Source organism: Nyctereutes procyonoides, unplaced genomic scaffold (genome assembly GCF_905146905.1).
Source record: "Nyctereutes procyonoides isolate TBG_1078 unplaced genomic scaffold, NYPRO_anot_genome, whole genome shotgun sequence".
Lineage (NCBI taxonomy): Eukaryota > Metazoa > Chordata > Mammalia > Carnivora > Canidae > Nyctereutes > Nyctereutes procyonoides.
The window spans coordinates 38,401,418-38,414,578 of record NW_026575134.1 but is presented as its reverse complement, the minus strand read 5'-3'; the positions used below and the strand labels follow the sequence as shown (position 1 = coordinate 38,414,578).

The window sequence follows — 13,161 nt, the reverse complement described above, 5'->3', positions numbered from 1 at the left end:
CGGGCAGACGGAAGAGCTGGGGGCTAGAGGCCGCTGGCTGGGGCTAAAGGCAGCCCAGGAGTGAGGCCGGTCAGCTGGAGGAAGGAGACAGCTCTGAGACCCCAGGCCGAGGCCCCGCAGGTAGGAGAAGCCCCGGGGCGCCTTTGTAAGTGGCCCCTCCCGCTGCCCATCCCTCTCCTGCCTTCCAAGGACCAGAACCTCCATGTGGAGGCCCAGCATTGGGGAAACCGAGGCCCTCTGCTAATCCTCTCCACCTCTATGTCAGCTCTCTTTGGATGCCAGAAGTCAGGGACCCAGCCCCAGGGTGCTGGGCAACTTGAGATCACCTACAGAGTAGCCTGCAGGTGGCCATCCACAGGGAGGACCTGGCAGGGGCAGAGAGGGCCTGGGGACTTCTGTCCCCTTGGGGAGGGAGGCAGACTCTATGCAGTTGAGAGCCGTGTCTCCAGGGGAGGGTCACTGGCTGGGATGAGGGATGGCGGCAGTGTCAGGAGCACAGAAGACAGACTGGGGGTCAGGGGTGGTGGTGGGGGATCTTAACAGAACCATCAAGCGTCCTCTACACTATTCAGGGCTTGGAACTCAAGCTCCTGGGTTCTTGTTCTCCCAGCCAGCCAAGAGACACAGGGAGAGGGAAGGGGAGCTGTGTGCAGCGCTGCTTTGGACAGAACAGGGTGCCGTAGGCTTCCCCTTCTTGGGAAGGAAGGAGGAGTAGAGGTGGTAAGGGAGGGAGGGCCGGAGGACAGGGCTTCCCGTGCACGTGGGAGAGACAGCTGCCCTCCTCAGCCACCCCCAGCTGCCCCTGGGCATCAGTGGGGTGCCCCTGGGCCTGGGCTAGAGCCTCTGAAGGGGACACTGGCCGAAGAGCTGGTGGGAGCAGCATCTCCGGCACAAATGCCAGCTTGGTTGTCAGGAGACCCGGATTCTGGGTATGGGTGGGCCCTCGAACCTTCCTGTGACTTTACTTAGGGGGCTTCAACTCCCCAAGACTCAAATTCCTAATCTGTAAAATGGGGCCAGTAACACCTATTCCAAAGGGTGAGGGCAAGGAATGGGTGAGATGTGCAGGGCACTGCAGGGTAAGCTGGCAACTTGCTGTATTATCGCTGGTGTTGGGGTAGGTGCTGGTCTCCTGGCTTCTCACACTCTGGGGTTCTTCACTCTTTATCTACTAGGACAAGCCTGGGGGGTGTGGAAAGCTGAGGTGATGAACACCCAGGTCCGCCGAGGAGTGTGTGTGTGTGTGTGTGTGTGTGTGTGTGTGTGTGTGCGCGCGCGCCCACACACGCCCACATGCACCCGCCTTCCCTCCTCCCCCCCCCCCTGCAGTGTGCAGCATGTAGACAAAGGCAGGATGGCTACAGCGCTCTGCTAAGTCTTAGCCAAACACCACTACACTTGGAGGCATAAAAGGAGCCTGTTGTCATCTTACTGGTGTTCAGTCCTCTTTGCCTTGTCTTACCAACCAAATGCCCTCACGACCCGGTCAGGGCCAACATTAACGGGCAGAGGCCAACCTGCAACCATCCAAGCTGATTTGTGCTAAGGGCTCCTTTCAGGGGTGCCCAGCTGGCTCCAGGTAGAGCATGCGACTCTTGATCTCAAGGATGTGAGTTCACACCCCATGTTGGGCGTGGAGCCTACTTAAAAATAATAGCAATTATAAAAGAGTCCCGATGCTCCATTCATGCCAGGTGCGCCTCAAAATACTTTCTGTGCATTGGCTTCCTTAATCATCCAAGGGGATTTTTATCTCCAGAAATCACAACCCAGAGAGGACAGGATAACTTGCTCAAGGTCAGCAGAGTGGGAGCTGGGATCTCATGGTGGGAAGACTCCAGAACTGATGGTTCTCGCCCCTGCTCCACATCACCTTCCAAACAAGAGCATGGGGCAGGGAGGGGTTGTGCGGATCACTCAGGCCAGCACTTGCCACACTTTCCTCTGAGAACCAGGGCATGGTTCCAGATAGCAGTCCAGGTGTCTCAGGAAAAGCAGAGCAAAAAGAAGAGAAGGCAAGAAAAAGCAAATCCATGATCAAATAGTTTCGGGGAACAGTGAGTTAAACAAAGCTAAGCCAAGTGAAGGCTTCTTTTACTGTGGAGTATCTGAAACCCACTTACGTGCCAACAAAGTTGTGTGTCTCTCAAGGGGTGGAGAGTAGGCTGTTGCTGGAACAGCCTCAGCCAGAGAATATATCCCTCCCCAACCCCAGCTCCTATTAATGTCTTGGGAGACCCTAGTTTTCCGCAGAAGAGATTGGATAAACCTGATCTAGACCAGTCCTGTCATTGTCAGTGGAGCCTGAGGATTCGGGAAGCCATGGGTACTGCTGGGGCTGCTGAACCGTGAAGGGGCTCTGGCAGGAGGGGTGCAGTTGGAGGACGTCTTCGCACATCCCAGCCTGCTTCCTCGGAAATCCTGGGAGCACTGACTCCAGGGACCCCCCCGGGCCCTGCCCTGAGGGGCTTGTCACCAGCCCGCCCATCGTCCTGCCTCTGCGCCAATTGCCCAGGTGCCCCGGGTGCCACCACCCAGAGTGATGGCAGAGGGCAGGAGGTATTTTTAGCCAGTGACAGGAGTACCTACTACTCTTACTGCCTGAGTCATGCCCTGAACACTATTTGAGGATTGTTTTCTTTGTAAACAGATACCCAAGAAGGGCAGGGGGATGAGGGAGCTGGCCCCGTCCCCCCACCCACCTGTTTTTCTAGATCCTACAGTATATACAGTACTCGAATAGGAGAGTTCGTGTCAAGGTACATTAATCTCCCTCTCCCCGCCTCACCCTGGCAGTTAGAGGGTCAGATTTCTCTGGCAGAGGTTAATGAGAGTACGTTTCTATTCTTCCCCTGAATAAGCTCTTCCAGGTCCAGGCCCACCTTTCCTGAGAACCACAGACGGAGCCGCGGCAGCTGGTGAGGCTGACAGAGGCCCAGAGAGAAGCTGGTCCAGGGTTTCCCAAATTGCAGGCATTTTTACGCCACCCCCGGGATTGAGGCACATCTGTACCACCTGTGCTCCGCTTTGGTGAATGTCTTCCTTTGAGTTAACTTATTTTTAAACCCGATGAATACATTTTTAAAAGAAAGTTTATATCACTATTAGAAATGGAAAGTCAATATCAGGGGCCAGAAATAGAAAGTAACTGTAAAAATAAATACAACGGAAACAAAGCAGTGCATTAGATTCTCTCTAGATACTCCCGCCTGCTTTGGGCTCCGGGCCTGAGGCTAGCTACCTCCATTAAGATTTTATTTAGTTATTCACGAGAGACACACAGAGAGAGGGAGAAGGAGGCTCCCTGCAGGGAGCCCGATGTGGGACTCGGTCCCTGGACTGGGATCACGCCCTGAGCCGAAGGCAGACACTCAACCGCTGAGCCACCCAGGCACCCCTAGCTACCTCCATTAAAAGGGGAGAAGGGCAATTATTTCCGGATGGCAGGATCACATTGTAACCATCTCATTGGCATAATCAGAAAGAGGCAAAATCATTGAAAAGGCATTATGTGATCTAATGTTCTTTAGAGCCCAAGCCACAGCCTGAACACCATCTAATGTCAAGTCAACATGGCCCAACACCTCACCCTGGGGGAAGTAGCGCTGCACCCCTTCATTTTACTGCAGGGAAAGTGGATGCTCAGGTCACATGTCCAAACGGTGAGGGACCCAGGACTGAACAGCAGGACTCCAGCCCCCCTCATCCCCCCACCCTCTGGGGCCAGCACTCTGTGAGGGAGGAGTCTTCACTTGATGCAGGGAGGGGGCATGACCAGGTTTGCTTGTCCCCACTTTCCAGAGATGGAGCAGAAGGAAGGGAAGCCCACTGAGGATGGCACCACCTTCTCCCCAAACACAGAGGCCCCGGAAACACTGGGAGGTGGAGCCTCTGCAGAAGAGGCCAAAGGCTCAGTGGAGCCAACAGTCAAAGAGACACCTCCAGATGGAGCAGGAAAGCAGGAAAGAGCAGCAGCTGAGGACAGCACATCACCTGAACTTCAGGGGGAAGCAAATGGGTTGGATGAGGTCAAGGTGGCAGCCAAAGTGGAGGCTGAACTGCACAAGGAAGATGGCGGGAAGGAAGAGAGCACAGTGGCTCCTCAGGAGATGACTGATGGGAAGGAAGAGACCCAGCCTGGCCCCAAGGAGGCTGAGGAAGCCCTGGGGACCACGTTGGCCTCTGGGAAGCAGCAAGCTGATGAGAAGGAGGCCAAGCCTGAATCTCAGGAGGAAGCCCGTGTGAATGATGAGGTCAAGGCTGAGCCCACGCGGGCTGCTGGGGAGCAGGAGGCCAAGACCGGAGCCAGGGAGGCTGACGGGAAGGAGGAGGCCACAGCAGCCTCTCAGGAGAAGAGCGACAAGACCGAGGAGCCCACGGCTGAAGCCCAGGAGAAAGCTGGTGCCCCGGAGGCTGGGTCAGATGCACAGACCAAGGCTGCTGTGGAGGCAGAGGCCGAGGCTGAACCTCAGGAGGCTGATGCGATGGAGGAGGCAGTGAGTGAGGCAAAGGGGAGGAGGGAGGAGGCCCCCACAGCATTCTGGAGTCCCCAGTACCCCAGGAAGTAAGCCCCTCGCCCCCACTGTATTCCTTTGGGCAAGTCCAGTCATCCCAATGACATCAAGAGCCGGGCTGGGGGTGCAGCCCTGTGGGCCCGGGCTGCCTTCCAGATCTCCCTGAGGTCCCCCCAAAGCCTTGGGCAGGTGTCTGTGGAACCATGAGCCCACACAGATCATGTTCATTCCAGGAGCCAGGTGGCCCAAAGGAAGAGCAGGACCAGGGCGTGGAGAGAGAGTCGGAGGAGGGCGCAGGAGCAGTCCCCAGCTCCCCTGAGGAATGGCTCGAGAGCCCCACGGAGGAGGGCAGCGGCCTCAGCCCAGGTGAGTGAGTCCAGGGGCCCGTGGGGATGGGGCGCTGCAGGGGCTGCCCTGAGGGGGTGTGCAGGCAGCTCATCATGGTTGCTCCAGCCTCCCTCCATCCTTCCCGTTCCCTCCTCCAGACGGGGTGGGTCCAGACGCGGCAGCTTCCGGAGAGACCAGTCCTTCCGCCAGGTAATGTCAAATTCTGGGCCCTAGTCGCCACTGCCTCGCCCACATGCTCCCTTCAAAGTCCACCATTGCCTGGACCTGACCTTGAGACTTTCCAGGATTCCTGGCATTCAGCCTCCATCCCAGGGCAGAGCCCAGGAAACCCAAGGAGCCGGAGGATGGGAGCAAAGGGAGCAGGAGGCGTACCTGGCCCGCTCCCTCTCTGCTGCTAACGCCTCCTCCTCAGCATCCTTGGCAGATCTTCACGGGGCACCTCATCTTGTGGCTTGGTCTGTTTCCGTGGTGCCATCACTACCCACAGAGCATGAGCAGAGTCCCTGAGTTCAGACAATGACTCTGCCACTTAACACTGTGTGACCTTGGTCGTGTCACTATTCTCCTCTTCTGTGAACTGAGCACCGTAACTGTCCCTACCTCGTAGGATCATTGTGAGGCTTCCATGACATAAAATATGGAAGGTGCTTGGGTGCCCGGCTTGCTCGGTGGGTAGAGTGTGTGACTCTTGATCTCAGGGTCGTGAGTTTGAGCCCCACGCTGGGCATAGAGATCAATTTTTAAAAATGGTATAAAGTGCTTAACACAGTGCGTGGTACCTGGTGGGTGCTGGGTAAAGTGAGAGACTTCTCTTGCCATTACATAACTTAACTCATTGAAAGAATCAACCTATTTTGACCTGAAATTCACCTACGTGCCACTTGCTTTCTTTTTTAAGATTTTATTTATTTATTTATTTGAGGGAGAGAGTACAGCAGCAGAGAGGAGAGGCCGAGGGAGAAGGAGTAGCAGGCTCCCCGTGGAGCAGGCTTGACCCCAGGACCCTGAGATCATGACCCCAGCCCAAGGCAGAGGCCTAACCGACTGAGCCACCCACACGCCCTCTGTGCCACTTTCTTAGGGAGGTAACAGGTCAATGTTCACTGAGCACGTGGCCGGTTACATGGCAGACACAGTTGGGTGCTCTCCACTCCCCTTCCTTCTCAAGTCCTAGAGCCACCTTGTCAGGTAGCTGTTCTTGTCCTCAGTTCACAGATGAGGGGGCTGAGGCTCAGAGAAGTGTCATGACTCAGCAAATAAGAGGCAAAGCCAGGATTCAAACTCAGGCCAGACCTCAGACTTGTCTTAGCTCTGCCCACACATCTCAGCAGACCACACGCTCCCCAAAACTAGACTGAGCCTCCTTCTTCCGCCTCGAGCCCCTCCCAGTGCTGGGCACAGAGGAAATGTGTGCCAGGAGTGGGGGCCACGACTTCGTATGCCTCTTTAGACCGCAGGGAGCTCCCACCCTAGCCAGCCCCCTGCCCCCTGCCCCTGCCCCCTACCCGTGCCCTGTAGGGGCTGCTCCCAGCCCCTCTCACACTGCTCTGAACCTCCTCCATAGTGAGTCTTCACCTAGCGATACGCCCCAGAGTCCCACAGAGCCCCCTGCCTCCCAGGAGAAGAAGAAAGAGAAGGCACCAGAGCGCAGGGTGTCAGCCCCTGCCCGGCCCCGGGGGCCCCGTGCACAGAACCGCAAAGCCATCGTGGACAAGTTTGGCGGGTAGGGTGCCGGCTGGGCTGGACCTTCCCCAGGAACCGTGGGCTGGTTGGTGGGGTGGGGAGGCCTGAGGGCCCGAGGGCCTGGGAACAGCCCAGGCCAAGGTGGGGAAGACTGATGTCTGGGGCTGGGGATCCTCCTTGATGGGGCCCCCTGTGGCCTGTCACCTGTCTGGTCTGGCTGTGTCCATCCCTCCCCTTGCAGGGCAGCCACAGGCCCCACGGCCCTGTTCCGAAACACTAAGGCAGCGGGAGTAGCCATTGGCGGTGTCAAGAACATGCTCTTGGAGTGGTGCCGGGCCATGACCAGAAACTACGAGGTAGGCATGGAGCAGGTGGCCGGAGCGACGCAGGGGACCCTTCCCAGGGCAGCAGGGCCAGGGAGGGTCTGAGTGGCACAAAGCCCCAGAGCGATGCATCCAGGCCGTCCAGCCGGAGGCTCACTGAGGCCTGCCCTGGGCCCGCTCTCCTGCAGCACGTGGACATCCAGAACTTCTCCTCCAGCTGGAGCAGCGGCATGGCCTTCTGCGCCCTCATCCACAAATTCTTCCCCGATGCCTTTGACTATGCTGCCCTGGAGCCCACGCAGCGCCGCCACAACTTCACCCTGGCCTTCTCCACAGCAGAGTAAGCCTCAGCCACAGACAACAGCCTCGGGGGGTGGAGCTCAGGGCCGCCAGGGCGCAGCTGGGCTCGTGGGGGGCGGCTAGTGGGGTGGTCAGGACACGTTCAGGAGTCCAGCAGACACTTTTGGATCGCCAGGAACTGTATCAGGATACGGCAGTGGGTGAACCCGGCAAAGTCTCATGTGTCTACAGGCGAGGCAGGTCATAAACATCCCCCCCGGTGTTAAGTGTAATGGGGGGCTCGGGGAGGTGCCCTAAAGGAAATGCAGGCAGGGTAAGAGAGAAGAGGCAAGCCTGCCGTTAAACAGGGTGGTGACCGGGATTTGGGGCCACCGTCTGACTCGGCCATTTCTTAGCTATGTGATTTTGAACAGGCTCTGGGACATCTCTGAGCCTTTGCGTTCTGATCTTTAAAATGGGCATGACGTTTCCTCTTCCGCAGGTGAGAAGTAAGTAAATAATTAGGTGAAGTCACTATCATAGCAAAAGCTCCAGAAAGAGAATCTTAGTGGTTGTTCCTCTGTGATGATGGAGGGTAGCACTGTTTTTATGATCATTATTAACCCCCTTGGAATCTGGAGGGGGGATTTATTGCTGAGGCTCACAGGGCTGGATGCCAGGGCTGGTGGGATGGAGACAGGGGTGGCTGTAAAAGCAAGATGAGTGTGAGGAACAGTGTGGTCCAAGGAGGAACCTGAGAGGGAAAGACCTGGCAGGTGGGAGCAGGTGCTCCCACCACCAAAGCACCGGAGCCGGCCTCAGCGAGAGGCCTCTGTCTACTGATTGGGGAGGCCTGATTGCACCCTGATGGCCTTAGGGCTCCCAAGGAGCACATGCCAGGGAGCAGCCCTTCTCTCCAGCCCAGGGAGAGGCTCCTGAGCCACCTGGTAGAAATGGACTATGCATAGGATGCTGCCAGTGGGGTCAACTCTGATGCCCCCAGGGGACAGATGAGTGCACCTCCAAAGGCCTGGAACGGGGAGTGAGTTACTGGGGACATCAGCAACACTTTGGGCTGGAACGCTGAGCCCTCCAGTCTAGCCCGGGCCTGGCCACCGACCTGCGAGGAAGCCTAGGGTAGCAACGTTCCCCTCTCTGGGCCTGCGTGTCCCCCACAGACAAAACGAGAGGCGTGGTGCAGAGCGGTGCTTTGCGGTGGGTTCTTTTTCAGCAGTTTCCTCAAGCGAACGATTAAGTGAATGCCCGATGTGTAAAACAGATTATAGGGGGGCCTTTTCATTTTAATTTTTTTAGAACTTTAACTAAATCACACTTTTCTTATGCAACATAGATATTGCTTCAAACATTAGCTCATTTGTAGAGCTTGACATTCGTGCCTCTAACTTGTACGTAATGAAACTGGCACAGTGGGCGCAAAGCGTGTCCTAACCCAAATGGTAATTGTCCGCAGCCTGGATGACATTGGACGAAGTGACCCGTTAAGAGGAATCATTACAACCCACCGGCCTTTTGGTCATTTGAGCTGATCGCTCTTCTCCTCAGCCACCTGCTCATGGTTATGACCTAGAGGTTTTGCCAAATTGTACCGCCTTTAAAATCCTGGTTTCAGACCGTGAGCTCTCTCCTTGTCCCCACCCCTCTCCTCTAACTCACTTAGGTCAGCACCCCTGCTCCAAGCGATTTTTTTTACCCTGTGGAGTCTTCTAATCCATTAACCGCACAATTTTCCACTTTCTGTCACTTCCTTGTCTTCACTCCCCAGCTTGAGGATCATGGGCTATCAGTGTCACCCCTCAAAAGGGAACCTTTCTAGGCTGGGGGTGGTTCCTGGAGCGCACCAGCTCAGCGCCCAACACCCTTCCCAACACGTTCCCTGAGGCACATGCACGGGGCCCTAGGGCACCACGGACGCAATTCGAAAACCACCAGGCTTGCTATTCCAGAAGATTCCTTCCAGTTTCACATTTTCCCATCACGGGATGGAGTGAATGCCCTGGGGTGGGCAGCCGAGGGGGTCAGGAGGGTCTTGTCCTGCTCTGGGTTCAGAAACACCTTTAACGATGATGACAAGCCCCATGAACCATGGGTCATTAGGTGCCGGGCCTCCTGCTAAGGGCTTTCCTCGGGGTATCTCATTCTGTCCTCTTGGCAGCTACGAGTAGTGAGGTCCCTCGACACCCCAGGCTCCCCCAGGAGGGTCCTGGCAGAGCCGTGGCACAGAAGTGGGACTCCCAGCGGGCGCCGAGCACTCTTAAGTGAGCAGTGGGAACCGAGTGTCCCCGGCCTCCCACAGCTGCCCTGCCGTGGTCCCAAGCCAGGCCGAGCCTCGTGCAGGCAAAACGGATCATCGGGTGACAACGGGCTGCCAGGAGGCCTGGGGTGGCAGCGAAAGGGAAGGAGGCGGGTAGGGACGCAAGCGGTGCAGGATGGTGCAGGATGGAGGGGCTGACCTGCTGGATTTGCGTCTTGCCCCTCCTCCTTGGCTCTGGGACTCTTGGCAGCCACTTCCCTTCTCTTCGGGTTTTATGTGAAGATGACGTGTGCAAAGTAAGGAGGCCCCTGCCACGGCCATCACCCCCTCTGCCCCTGTTCTCGAGCCCACCTGATTCCCACGGAATCCTGGGAGGTGGGGGGACAGCGCTCGCCCCTCGGTGGGCTCGGTCAGCCGTGCTGCCCGAGGAGCCCGGCCCTGCCCCTTGGGCCCGGGCTAGGGAAGCTGCTCCCGTGTAGGGCGACAGCACCCTGACCCCCAGCAGCAGAAATCAGCATATTGGCTGCTGCCAGCGCATCCCGTCCTTGGAGATCCTCCAGCGTGTGCCCTCCCCCGGCTCTCAGGCCAGTCCAGCGCGGGTTTCAGCCCAGCTGTCTCTGCCCCAAGACAGGGTTTCCGCCGGGACCCTGGACCCTCCTACTGCCAGGCACCCGTTGAAGTTTGACAGGCTGAGAGGCCCTGCTTTGGGGCAAGGACCCAGAGGCAAGCCTGGGATTGAGTCCCAGCTGTGAGGACACCACCAAAGTGCTCTGAGTCTCCAGCTCCTCTTCCACTCGTTAAGGACAGAGGATAGACGTAAACGAGACCACTCAAGGGCAAGAAGGTGATAAAGCACCTGGCATGTGGTGGCAAGGCCTGACAGTGGTTTGCTCGGGTTATGGGCCTCGGCAGAGCCAGGAGCAGCACATGGCCCCGAAGAGCAGGTGGGAAGTTACCAAAACAGAACTGGCTGCTGAATTCCATGTTCCTCACACACACCAAGCAATCCTGCCTCAGGACCTTTGCACATGCTGTTTCTTCCATCTGGAATCCTCTTCCCCTAGACACGTACATGATTCACTCTTTCTTTCTAAGAGGTCTTCCTTGAGCTCTCTGCTAGAAAATGCCCCTTAACACAGGGACACCCTTTCTCCCTTCATGCCTTACTTTTCTCCCTATCACCTCTCGCCACCTTATATACCATCCATAGCACGTTTGATTACTGCCTATTTTCCACTATGAGAATGTCACTAATCTGAGAGTGGGGCACTTTTGGTTTTGTGTGGTGTTGAATCCCCTCAGAGAGTGACTAGCACATAGTAGGTCCTCGATAAAGAGGCAGAGACTGAATGAAGGATGGAGACCATGCATCTGCTGACTTTGGAGATGGTGCAGCTGCAAGCTGCCCTCCAGCCAGGATTGGAGCTCCATCCTCTAACCACCCCCCCGGGGGGGGGTGGGCTGGCCTTCTGGAGGGCAGATGGGATGAGCACATGGGAGGGGTGGGTTGATCTAGACTTAGAAACCAGGGGTCCCCCTCCCACATGAGGACCCACGGTGCACTGACAACTCGGGCTTTGGGGTCAGACCAAGCTGCTCTGGAGTTTGGACTGTCGGGGGCTCAGTTACCTCATGTGTACAGTGGGCCGGTTGACCTAGACGACCTCTCGGCTCCAACATACACGATTCAGTGGGTTTCACCCTTGGGCCATGCCCCCACCCCCTTCCCCTGGCTCCCACATCCTTCAGCTTTGGCTCTACTGCTCAGCCACCCCACCTCTGCCCCTCAGGAAACTGGCCGACTGCGCCCAGCTGCTGGAGGTGGACGACATGGTGCGGCTGGCAGTGCCCGACTCCAAGTGTGTCTACACCTACATCCAGGAGCTATACCGCAGCCTTGTGCAGAAAGGACTGGTGAAGACCAAGAAGAAATGAGGAGCTGGCTGGCCCTGTGGGTGGAGGTGGGCAGGGTGTCCAGCTGAGCAGCCGTGGCCAGGAGGCAGCGGAGCTGGGGCTGGAACAAGAGCAGGTGGCACCAGAGTCAAATGCATTAAAAGTACTTTTATGGGGTCACTTGGGGGACTCAGTGGTTGCGCACCTGCCTTTGGCTCAGGCTGTGATTCCATGTCACGATGGGATCGAGTCCTACGTTGGGCTCCCCGCAGGGAGCCTGCATCTCCCTCTGCCTATGTCTCTGCCTCTCTCTCTCTGTGTCTCTCATGAATAGATAAATAAAATCCTTAAAAATAAATAAATAAAAGTACTTTTATAAAACCCTGTCTGGCCCCTCAGTGCACCTCCATCCTCCACCCAGGAACCTCACTCACTCTGGAATGATAAACCCCGGCCACTGGGGCTCCTCACCCAACTCAATCTTCTCACAATCAGGACAGACATTCGGGAAAGGACAATGGCCCGGGTCCCATGGCTAAGCAGCTATGTGACATTGGGCCAATGAGTTAACCTCTCTGAGCCTCAGTTTACCATGTGAATAGGGAAAATAGGTGTTGTGAGGGTTGAATGAAATAATGAAATGAGCAAAGGGCCTTGTCCGGCCTTGTCTGGTGCCTGTCACTGAAGTATTCCATAGGTGAGGCCAAAAGTCAATGCATTTGTACATTTCAAGCCTTTGGTGGCGCTTTTCCCAGTTCTCTTCCCTTTCCACACTTCTCTCAGATTAGAAAATCCAGGGCGGGTGCTAGAATAGAAGATTCTCTAGAAATCTCAAACTAGGTTAGCAGGGCCTGGGGTGAATCCCTCACCCCACATTCTGTCTCTTGCAAGCAGCAGCCTCCAGCGGCTTAGCACCACCGCCCGCTGAAAGTCCCTCCTTCAGGCTGAAGTTCTGGCTTGTTTTTGCTTTTCCACTGTTCATTAGAGATGAAGCCTTGAGCTGCTTATAATTTCCTGCTAATAGTCCTGTCTCCCTCTGCCAGCCGTTTGGAGCTCATGGGCTGGTAAGAACAGCTCATGAAAAACACAGAAACAAAAACCAGTCAGCTCGCTACTGTGGCAAGAGGTGTGGGCCCTGCCCTGACTGGCAGAGCAGACCTGGGCTTCACGGAAGCACCCTGTGCCTCAGTAGTCTCATCTGCAAAACAGGGGCGCTACCCCTGTGGACGTGTTACCAGCCTAGTCCCTCGTGGCCAGCCTTCCCCATGGTGTTTGGGGTTACACGAGGCTCAAAGCCCAGTGAGCCATCAAGGTCACACTTTTTAGTAGATGGGAGCTAACCCTCAGCCTCACCTTCTCCTGAGGAGACCACTCCGTCCTCTCAACAAACACTCAGCCAGGCTCCAAATTCATCCTCGACTTTGATGAGTGGACAGCAGATGGTTCCTGTGGTCCCTCCGGACTGGATGGAAGGGGACATTCCTCCCAGCGCGAAGGCTAGCCCCTAGGAACTGGCAACCTAATGGGATTGCAAGTGGTCTCAAAGCCATGTAGTCGGGAGCATCTGGGTGGCTCAGCCGGTTAAGCATCCGACTCTTGGTTTCAGCTCACAATGATCTCAGGGTCCTGGGAATGAGCCCCGCCTCAGACTCCACACACGGCCTGGAGTCTGTTTGAGAGTCTCCCTCTCCCTCTGCCCAGCCCCCTGCCCACATGTGCTCTCTCTCTCTCTCTCTCAAATAAATAGTCTTTAGAAAAAGAAAAAAAAAGTTTAAAACCACGTTATCAGGGGTGCTGGGTGGCTCAACTGGTTGAACATCCAAAGCTTGGTTTTGGCTCAGGTCATGAT

The 13,161-nt window shown here is 56.3% G+C and overlaps 1 protein-coding gene across 2 annotated transcripts; it reads left to right on the top strand.

Annotated features, from left to right (window-relative positions):
* Nucleotides 1-11,698, top strand: SMTNL1 (smoothelin like 1). 2 transcript variants are annotated; one of them, XM_055301291.1, is made up of 9 exons: nt 1-120; nt 2,862-3,030; nt 3,802-4,496; nt 4,748-4,880; nt 5,000-5,051; nt 6,427-6,585; nt 6,787-6,901; nt 7,057-7,208; nt 11,210-11,698. In XM_055301291.1, the coding sequence occupies exons 3-9, from the start codon at nt 3,804-3,806 to the stop codon at nt 11,352-11,354; spliced, it is 1,449 nt and encodes a 482-aa protein (XP_055157266.1). In that variant the 5' UTR covers nt 1-120; nt 2,862-3,030; nt 3,802-3,803; the 3' UTR covers nt 11,355-11,698. The 2 variants fall into 2 exon arrangements, with proteins under 2 accessions (XP_055157266.1, XP_055157264.1); XM_055301289.1 differs by lacking the exon at nt 2,862-3,030.
* Nucleotides 11,699-13,161: the final 1,463 nt, after the last annotated feature.

What these genes read in the sequence shown, in the direction of transcription:
- SMTNL1 (XM_055301289.1), top strand. Translation starts at nt 3,804, where the DNA reads ATGGAGCAGAAGGAAGGGAAGCCCACTGAGGATGGCACCACCTTCTCC. An exon ending in GGGCAGCGGCCTCAGCCCAG is followed by an intron (nt 4,881 to 4,999) that starts GTGAGTGAGTCC and finishes TCCCTCCTCCAG; the next exon opens with ACGGGGTGGGTCCAGACGCG. An exon ending in ATCGTGGACAAGTTTGGCGG is followed by an intron (nt 6,586 to 6,786) that starts GTAGGGTGCCGG and finishes CTCCCCTTGCAG; the next exon opens with GGCAGCCACAGGCCCCACGG.